Source organism: Narcine bancroftii, chromosome 12, assembly GCF_036971445.1.
Source record: "Narcine bancroftii isolate sNarBan1 chromosome 12, sNarBan1.hap1, whole genome shotgun sequence".
NCBI classification, from domain to species: Eukaryota; Metazoa; Chordata; class Chondrichthyes; order Torpediniformes; family Narcinidae; genus Narcine; species Narcine bancroftii.
The window spans coordinates 18,600,208-18,611,078 of NC_091480.1; the positions used below are offsets into that span (position 1 = coordinate 18,600,208).

Sequence of the window (10,871 nt, forward strand, 5' to 3'; positions counted from 1 at the left end):
CCCCCATCCTCCTGTCTGGAATTACTGTTTGTAATTTTCCTCGACACCCATGCCCTTATCTTTAACATTCGATTAAAACACATTCAGCAAAAATCATTCAGCAAAAAATCCGACCAATTAAACATTATGATTATGCAAAAGAAAAGAAGCAATGCTCTCAAGTTGCATTTAAGTTGTATTTAATTTTGCAGGTTGTGTCCGACTAGTAGTAATGTGGAACTGCCATCTTTCAAATACTGTTCATGTATTTGATCACTTAAATCCAATGATTCGCAGTGATTTCAAAGCATTTATTTTATTAGACGTGAAATGTTTACAAACTGATAAATGAAAACATCATACATTTACAATAAACAAAATGCGGTCAGTTTTCTTGCTGAACCATCTAAATACTGGAATGCATGGGACAGACTCAACAGTTAATGTTGCATAACTGAACAAACTCACGTGTTGAAGGACTTTGCTCTCAGACAAAAGTTAATTTCATATGATTAATAGGTTTTTAATCTTGGGAGAAACTGCAATATCCCAACCAACCTCATTAAAACACCTTCGGTCGTTTAATCAAAGAGTCTAATCGATGGTGCACTTTTCTTTTGCATGAATCACGGAAATACAACAAATCATAAAGCTCGGAGTCCTGGGGGGAAAAAAAATTCCTGGATGGTCACACCAACATTCTATGCAATAAAACTATTTCTGAAGGCGAGGTTAAAAAAACGTCTCGCCTGGGACGTTTATTGGAGCTGATCCAGAGCCCCCAAGTCAACAGTATTTAAACTGCAATTGCCACTAGCAACAATATCTCGTGGAGTTGCCAACTCTTCAGACTTCCACTTCCCGATTCCAACTTCCCAATATATGCAGCTTCAGCCACAGTGATCTCAAGAGCGACAAAAATCACAACAAAGTGAAACTGTTTTATTAAAAGCGACAAAAATTGAAGGCGTTGCAATAACACAGAAAAGGGGTTCAAACTCGGGGAATAGATGCTGGTCTGAAATTAATAAAGGAAAAGGCAGACGAGGGCATCCTCCCACGTCGCCTGTCACCGGCCCAGCTCCTGCACACCCCCTGACCCGCGGGCCAGGTGCATACCCAAACACCTCTTCGTCAACAAGTTGCAATATTTACCACTCATCTTCCGGCCGTCTCCCCCCCCAGAAAACAGCCCGCATCAGACGAGTGGCTGACGCGGACAGAACACTTTCATGATGGCAAGCTTTCCTCCCACATTTTCCGGGCACAGGGCGCGCAGTGCGCATGTGCCGGGGGTGCCTTCGTGCGCATGTGCCGGGGGTGCCTTCGTGCGCATGTGCCGGGGTGGTGCCCTCCTGTGCATGCGCACATCTGCGGTTCGAGGGGGTTCTGTTTCAGCAGCGGATGAGGGCGTGTTCATTCTTGCGCAGACTCAGGACTTGCAGGGAACTTCCAGACGTAATTGAGGGTAGAGTTCTTATTTCATATACTGCTTTTTGCTCAATAGGAGTCCCGTTTGGAATTTATGCTGTAAGAGATACAAGAGTACCGGAGGCAGCGCCTCCAGGCTGATGCTGAATGACCAAAGGAATGCTCACCCGAACCATCCGATACCCCTTTTACACAAAGCATTCAAGAGGGATATTACCCACCTTTCGTCGCTTCACCTACCTGTGTGAACACGTCGAAAGGCGGATTGGGGTGGGGTCTGAACTTAACCGGCTTTTATCTGCCAAGGTAGGTCATGTTTGAGGCAAGGCAGACTGTACTGCACGTCCCTCTTTTACTTCGGGTAGCCAGCTTGCTATGTAAAAGGACTCATCGACCCGGCTTTTCTTCTGTGTGAACAAGCAAGCTGGCTTCCAGAAGCCAGTCGTGTATCTAGCAATAATGTGGCTTTTCAGTGTAAAAAAAATGCAAGACTTCCACCTTCACAAAACTATTTATTTGTACATATGAACACTTGTCCTGCCCATGCATTGCCTGTCTGCATTGCGTTGTGTCGGGTTGGTGTGTCTGCGTGTTTTGCACCAAGGGCCAGAGAATACTGGATTGTCATTTTGCAATCAGATGACAATACACTTAATTTACTGAGAAATACTGAATGTGGGATGCCAAAATCTGAACATGTTACTTGTTTTCTAGGCTATGCCAAAGGCAATAAGAATTTATTGTCATATACAATGTGCAGATAAACACCGAAACAGGTAAGTGAGGTACATCAATTAAACAGTAAACATGGCTTTAACATAACATGCCAACAGAAAAATAAATAGGATAGCTAGATAAATATACACAGTTGGCAGCTGGAGAGCTGTGTGAAATGCACATGCCTCTTAAGTGAGGACTTAGTCATTTTGCTCTCCAGCGTTCAATTTGACATCCTTTGTTATCATTTAAAGAACTGAAATTGGACATTGAACTTTGAGATTGAATTCTGTGGACTGGTTTTTTTGGGCGTGGGTGGAATTTTTCCTTTTTGAATATTGGGCACAGACTGTAATGGTCTGGATTTTTTCACATACAATTGTTTATAAATATGATATCTGTATATTTGATATACATAAAATGGGGTTAATTGTATTAAGACAATATATTTCTAGGGAATGGGAAGAAACATGCAAGATGGTAAAATCATTGAAGAAAGAAAAAAATGGATTGTGTAAAATTGCAAATCAGAATTATCACAGTGGTATATTTATTGCCTAACTTAAGTACATAAGAAATAAAAGTACAAGTCAGACATTTTTGTCTCACCATGCAATAAGATTATAGCCATTTTTCACTTCAGTACCACGTTACTCCACTATCCTATATCAATTGATTCACCTAATATCTAAAACTCTACCAATCAGTATTTTGAATAACTTTACTGATAACCTCCACAGCTTTCGTTGGTAGAGAATTCCAAAACATGTATTGCATTCTGGATGAGGACATTTCTTCTCAATTCTGATCTTAATATATCAAAATCAGGATTTATTATCATGAACAAGTCATGAAAGTCAGTGTTTTGTGGCCCCATCATGACTACCAGCCCCCTCACATCTCCATCAGGCACACAAAACTCAAAACAGTCAACCAGTTTACCTATCTCGGCTGCACCATTTCATTGGATGCAAGGATTGACAATGAGATAGACAACAGACTCGCCAAGGCAAATAGCGCCTTTGGAAGACTACACAAAAGAGTCTGGAAAAACAACCAACTGAAAAACCTCACAAAGATTAGCGTACACATAGCCGTTGTCATAACCGCACTCCAGTTCGGCTCTGAATCATGGGTCCTCTACCGGCATCACCTACGGCTCCTAGAACTCTTCCACCAGCGTTGTCTCCACTCCATCCTCAACATTCATTGGAGCGAATTCATCTCCAACATCGAAGTACTCGAGATGGCAGAGGCCGACAGCATCGAATCCACGCTGCTGAAGATCAAACTGCGCTGGGTAGGTCACGTCTGCAGAATGGAGGACCATCGCCTTCCCAAGATCGTGTTATATGGCGAGCTCTCCACTGGCCACCGTGACAGAGGTGTACCAAAGAAAAGGTACAAGGACTGCTTAAAGAAATCTCTTGGTGCCTGCCACATTGACCACCGCCAGTGGGCTGATCTCGCCTCGAACCGTGCATCTTGGCGCCTCACAGTTTGGCGGGCAGCAACCTCCTTTGAAGAAGACCGCAGAGCCCACCTCACTGACAAAAGACAAAGGAGGAAAAACCCAACACCCAACCCCAATCCACCAATTTTCCGCTGCAACCGTGTCTGCCTGTCCCTCATCGGACTTGTCAGCCACAAACGAGCCTGCAGCTGACGTGGACATTACCCCTCCATAAATCTTCGTACGCAAAGCCAAGCCAAAGAAGAAAGAATAGTGCAAACATACAGATATAACTATCTTAAGACATTACTATTAAAAATAATAATAAGTGAATGAAAAGTCAGGCAGTGTTTTAGTTGATTGATATTTTCCTTCTTATTTGAATTAATAATATTTATCTTGAGATTGTGATCCCTGATTGAAGACACCAATCCTGAAGTAAGACAGACCACACCACATCTGAAAACCAGTTTATTTCTCTTTAAGAAGAACACTGTTCCTGGAATCCCAATTTTTGTTTCCCCTTGATAAAATGCAGAATCTCATCTATAAATGCATGTTCCAATTTCTGCAATTCATCTTGGGAATTCTCCTCAGAATCCACTCACCAAATTTCAAAAGGAACAGATTCTGTAATTTCCTGTATTGACACATTTCCTTCCAAGTTTCTGCATTTCTGAATACTTTTGAGGATGAAGAACGTCTTGATTGCATCTCTCCAGTGTGTTTGAGAATCAAAGAGGACTTTCAGTTCTTCATAATCACATTTTTGTTCCTTAAAGTTTTCTTGTCATGTTTTACAATCACCTTCAAGTGATGCTAATTCTTTGTAAGCCTAAATGGCAAAGTGAAGACCCATTCATTACTATTGAAGGCTATTTTCATAAAAGTGAAGACCCATTCAAAACCCTTCATAAAAGTGAACATAGGTTTCTTCGTAAAAGCGAATTTTCATAAAGCGAGTATTTGTAAATACTCTATAGGTAACTACTGTCAGTATGTGTGCAAGTACTCTCTAACATGTATCGCAGTTTACCAACATGACATCAGTGGATCTGAATGACAGCATTTGGAATACACACAGGAGGTCTGTTCAGAACCACATTGATTTGTCTGACTTTTCTGACCCCAGTGCTCGCTCTGTACGAGTAATTGTGATCATTTTTACAACTTCAGTCAGGAATTTGGACATGGTATGCAGTTTGCTTTCAACACGACCTGATCATTCCAGGCACAATAAGGTGCAGTTGAAGTTATCACTGAGAGCAATTGCCTGGAATGTTGCTGGCATCAACTAGAGCAGCTGAAAAGTGACCAACCACTCCAGAACTAGGCAATATAATGATGAACCAGTGTAAAGTATATTTTTGTTCATTATGTCTGCAACAAGAAGGTTGCCAACTGCCACAGAACAGCTAGATTTGGAAAATATTCAATCATTATTTTCCGATGAGATTGATGATCTGTAAAACCACCACTACAATCGTTACAGTTACTTAGATGCAAAAAGGTGCACTTCCATAAAAGGATCACATGAGCCTTGAACATTGTTCATATTAATTGATGCAACTTCAAATTATTTGAACCCACAGTATTTTCCAACACAGTTGTGGCAGGGGAGGTATGAATCAACTGCCAGTTTTCCTTTTCTAATTTTATCAGCAAAATTAATAAAAGAAAGTCTATCTTTTCTATAAAATAAGAAACGTTCCTCAGATTGAAAACTGTGACAACAGAAAAACTTGTCCATTTTGAATTTAAATAATTTATGTTGTTTCTGGTTGAGATTTATTAACGTCTATAATAAAGGCATATTAATTAAGTACCATTAATTATCTCAAAAACAATTAATATTTTATGTTGGATTAACACCATAGCAAACATTTTCATGTAGGAATTGTATCAACCCAAAATTTAGCATGAAAGCCAAATCAGAACAGTCACATTACAATTATTATTTATTTTCCTTTCATAATCTCTAAACCCATAAAAGGCCTCAATGTTGTATTGGGTCTTCCTATTAAGAAGAGGAGGTACAAAACCTAAGGAAGTCTTCATATCATGGTTCTGCTGCAAATAATAATTTAATTGATTAGAAATTTAATGTAATTCCTAATGATAGAATGAATGAGTACAGAGGTGAAGATGCTAATTCCAGTGTTTGTCCTTATTTTCTTAACTCAGTCAACAAAAGTTCTCAATTATATGAAGTGCTTGCTTCATGAGGAAATTCTTATCCACAGCAGTGCAGATAGTCATGAAATATATTCAAGAAGATATATTTTTTCATACCAAAGGAATCAAAAGGCAGAAGGAACAGGGTGCTGAAGTACTGAATGGTGGAGAAGGCTCAAAGGGTCAGATGGTCTGCTCCTGCTCCCACTTCAGTAGAAATTTGTTTTGAGATGACCTACATTGATTTGCCAATAATTATTAATTTCAAACATTCAGATCAAAGTGATAATAAATGAGCTAAGAATGTCTGAGGTAGAAGGAAGCAATCTTGTTGATGCTAAAATAAATATGGTCAGTATAAATCTGAAAATAGTATATACACAAAACATTCCGTGAGCCCCACAGCAGACTCCTAAAACGGATACTCTTCTCCAAGCTACGTCATGGGGACAGATTACGAGGAGCACAGAGCAAAAGATTCCTTGAAAAACTGCAACATCCCCACTCATCCTTGGCTACTCAAAGTGGAGAAATGATACTGAGGTTTCGAAATTCGCGCATCGGGAGCTCTGCGCGCCATCTCACAATGTATCTATCTCCCATCTTGTCAGGGCCATTTCAATCACATGGACCGATCGAAGATGTAACCTGACTGAACTAAATTCATCAATACAATCTGAGAAGCCCATAAATCTGATGATCATTTAGAATGCTTCAAATAAAACGACAGTTCCAGACATCCATAGACTTCCCAAACTTTTGACTGAATTAATTAGACAAAACAAAATGTCATTATTTGAAAGAAAATTAAGATGAGATGCTGGAGGGACTTCGCCGGACTTGCAGCGTTCACAGGAATTTCCGACGTTTCGGCCCTGAGTCCCTCCAGCATTTCGGTGTGTTTTCCTCCAATCACAGCGTCTGCAGACTTCGGGGTTCACGTGAAAACTTTTCAGATTATAATCGTTCTCTCATCTCTAGCGTGAATTCAGCCCTCCAGTGGCAGGAAGCTTTCTGGAACATCTTGGCTTTCTGAGTCCTCGACAAGTTAGTTCATTGTATTCTCATTACGGTTGAAGTACATGCCGTTCTCTCCGGTCCTCGGAACCTTCCAAATACACGTATTCGAACAACCTCCAAGCGGACTCAGTATTTTTCACTTTAAATCAATGTGACAGAATACTCCACGGGTACCACTGTGTACAGATTACAATAAATTCTGACTGCACTCTCCTCCGCACCGACGAGCGCTCTGAAAGGCAGAGGTTGTTACAATAAGTTTGCAGACAGGTATCAGTAAAAAAGATGGTACAAAAAACTTGCTCATGACACAAAACACACGATTTCTTGTTTCTGTGCTGAAGCTGAGACGAAAAAGCAACGAATTGATTTTCAATTCGAGTCGTTATGGAAAGATTTCCCCCAGAGCTTTTATGAATGTTCTATCATTCGTGTAAATTCAGAACTGTGTTGATATCTGCCTGTCCTTAATTCACACAAAAAATTAGTCGAGGACATCAAATGTTGGAAGGAGCGTAACATTTCGTTATTTCCAAATCTAAGCAACTGCTCCAAATCCTGAGTGTTGTTCCAAATAGAATCGTCAAGCGATTCTTTCAGTTCGAACAACACTTTTGTTGCCAAGTTTAAAGGGTTACATTTCTCAGATTCAGCAGGCAAAGAAAGTTGTTAATTTTTTTTAAAAACCCGAATCGTTATTTCTGCGCATCCTTTTTAAACTAACAAAGTCGCCATCTGGCGTTGTGATTGGCAAGCAAGTTTTTCATGCTGGAGTACCAAAAAGTCGACGCCATCTGCCGAATAAAGTTTGTTCTTTCTTTTATGGGGGTGGAAGATGACTCGTTTCCACTCCTGTGCTGCGGGAACTACAAGCTCATCGGTGGATGGGGCAAGAGGCAGCTGAGGTCGTTGATGGGAGAATCCCGCATCCTCGGTATTGTCCCACCAATCAACTTCTTTTCTTTGGCTTGGCTTCGCGGACGAAGATTTATGGAGGGGGTAAATGTCCACGTCAGCTGCAGGCTCGTTTGTGGCTGACAAGGCCGATGCGGGACAGGCAGACACGGTTGCAGCGGTTGCAGGGGAAAATTGGTGGGTTGGGGTTGGGTGTTGGGTTTTTCCTCCTTTGCCTTTTGTCAGTGAGGTGGGCTCTGCGGTCTTCTTCAAAGGAGGTTGCTGCCCGCCAAACTGTGAGGCGCCAAGATGCACGGTTTGAGGCGAGATCAGCCCACTGGCGGTGGTCAATGTGGCAGGCACCAAGAGATTTCTTTAGGCAGTCCTTGTACCTTTTCTTTGGTACACCTCTGTCACGGTGGCCAGTGGAGAGCTCGCCATATAACACGATCTTGGGAAGGCGATGGTCCTCCATTCTGGAGACGTGACCCACCCAGCGCAGCTGGATCTTCAGCAGCGTGGACTCGATGCTGTTGACCTCTGCCATCTCGAGCACTTCGATATTAGGGATGAAAGCGCTCCAATGAATGTTGAGGATGGAGCGGAGACAACGCTGGTGGAAGAGTTCTAGGAGCCGTAGGTGATGCCGGTAGAGGACCCATGATTCAGAGCCGAACTGGAGTGCGGTTATGACAACGGCTCTGTATACGCTAATCTTTGTGAGGTTTTTCAGTTGGTTGTTTTTCCAGACTCTTTTGTGTAGTCTTCCAAAGGCGCTATTTGCCTTGGCGAGTCTGTTGTCTATCTCGTTGTCGATCCTTGCATCTGATGAAATGGTTCAGCCGAGATAGGTAAACTGGTTGACCGTTTTGAGTTTTGTGTGCCCGATGGAGATGTGGGGGGACTGGTAGTCATGGTGGGGAGCTGGCTAATGGAGGACCTCAGTTTTCTTCAGGCTGACTTCCAGGCCAAACATTTTGGCAGTTTCCAATCAACTACAGTCAGAGAATTGTGATTAATAGGCTTTAAAAACCTTAGAGAGTTAGCACAGCTTGCACATTGCTTGCCCAGTTCCAATGCAGCTCCTGTGGGAGGGGTTTGGACGCAACAGCCTTTATGGGGATATCTAGGTGGGGGGAGAGCCAGCACCACATCTACATCGAATTCCCCAATATTGTGCAATTCACTCTTCCTTCTGTATTCCTACTGGCAATTTTTACAGCTTCATCTTTTTTTAAAAAAAAACACAATGCTGGAAGAACTCAGCAGATCAAACAGTGTTCTTTATAAAGGAAGGGTAAAAAGGCATAACTGATGATTCAGGCTTGAGCCTTTCATCAAAGTATGGGGAAATGTTGGCAGGCATCTGAACAAAAGAGTGGGGTGAGGAATTGTCACAAAGGCAGGAGGTGGAGAAGGGAGGGTGGGGACAACAGCGATCAAGGGGAGGAGGGATGGCTCAATGAAAGGAGGGAGGAGAACTGGAAAGGGGAAGGGAAGGGCGATGGTGGAAGAGGAGAGCAGGTCAGCAGAAACCGGAAAAGTCGATGTTAATGCCATCCAGCTGGAGAGTGTCCAGAAGGAAAAATCAGGTATTGTTCCTCTAATTTGCACGTAGTCTTGGTAGGATAGTCCATAAGGGCCATGACCAAACGTAAGTCTGGGAGTGTGGCACAGAACTGAAATGGTTGGCTACTGGGAGGTCTCTGTCTCTGGTGCAGATGGAGCAAAGTCAGAGGGTGGAGATGGAAGGTGAGAGGGGAGGTGGATTTGGGAGGTCAGAGGGGAAAGTGGAGGATGTAGGGGGTGGGGAGGTCAAAGTGGGGGAGGAGGAGAGTTGGGGGGGGGTAACCAGAGAGAGTGATGAGATAAGGTCTGAGGGTTGGAGAGAAGAGGGGGGTGGGGGTGTAGGGAAAGGTAAAGGTTCCATTACTGTCATGTAATACTATATTTATGTCACATCCATAAAATTCTACCGTAAGGAAGACAGAGAGTCGCCACTTTGTCTAGCTCCCCTTACAGAAATTAGGCCCCAGCGAGGAGTAGGGAGACAGGGAAGGATAAGGAGTAGTAAGGGAGATGAGTAAATGGGATCCAGCAGTGAGATCGGGACTACATTAGGAGTCTTTATCAGGAATTGGAGTACAGTAGGAGTCTAATCACCCACAGCTCCTCCCTCACCAAGGTCAGGGGCTCCAAACAGGCCTTTCAAGTGAAGCAACACTTCACTTGTGTATCCGCAGGACTGAATTACTGCAACCTGTGCTCCCTTTGTGGCCTTCTCTACATTGGAGAAACTGGGCGCAAATTGAGAGATCATTTTGCTCCATCTGCATCAATGATAGAGACCTCCCAGTAGCCAACCATTTCAGTTCAGTGTCACACTCCCAAACTCACATGTTTGTCCATGGCCTTATATACTATCCCACCAAGACCGCCCACAAATTGGAGGAACAACACCTGATTTTCCATCTGGACATTCTCCAGCCAGATGGCATTAACATCGACTTTTCCAGTTTCTGCTAACCTGCTCTCTCTTCCCCCCTCCTTTCTCCTTTCCAGTTCTCCTCCCCTCCCCTCCTTCCCTCTCTATTCACCTAGCCATCCGTCCTCCCCTTGATCGCTGATATCCCCTCCCTCCCTTCTCCACTATCGCCTCCTGCCTTTGCAACCACACCTCTCCCCTCTTTTGTTCGGACACCTGCTGACACTTTTCCATACCTTGATGAAGGGTATTTAAATAATTAAATAATCATATACAAAACATTACATGATGTAGAGATAACAGAACTCGACAGGGACCTGCTTTGAACTATGTCATAAATTATCAAGGCCAACATCACTAAATCTATTTATCAACTCATTTTCTCTCATTGTTTATGGGAACTTAGTTAGCTACTTTGTTTCCAACATTATAAAAATTGATACTCTTCAAAAAATTCATTGGTTATTCAGCTTTTAGGACACTGAAGTTTTGAAAATGCTCAGCTATTACAAGTTCTTTCCCAGTCAGAAGATACTGCAATCTGCAATTAATATATTGGTTCTATTTTTAGATAAATGAGAATACATATCTTAATCCGTGAAACAAATTATGAAATGTTCACAATCAAAAAAATTGGACAAAATTAACTTTATTTTTTTCAAGGATATGGAATTATTTTCATTTGTTTATTGAGGAAACCTGAGGTCATGCACAATA

General features: G+C 42.3%; 1 protein-coding gene across 2 annotated transcripts in view; it reads right to left on the bottom strand.

The window, feature by feature from the left end:
• snx29 (sorting nexin 29) overlaps nucleotides 1-1,272 on the bottom strand; it is a 354,925-nt gene extending 353,653 nt beyond the window's left edge. For both annotated transcript variants that reach the window (XM_069905804.1, XM_069905805.1), the window contains exon 1: nucleotides 1,135-1,272. In XM_069905804.1, the coding sequence (XP_069761905.1) occupies nucleotides 1,135-1,141 (7 nt within the window). In that variant the 5' untranslated portion in view covers nucleotides 1,142-1,272. The remainder of the gene's footprint in view (nucleotides 1-1,134) is intronic.
• Between the last annotated feature and the right edge of the window lie 9,599 nt (nucleotides 1,273-10,871).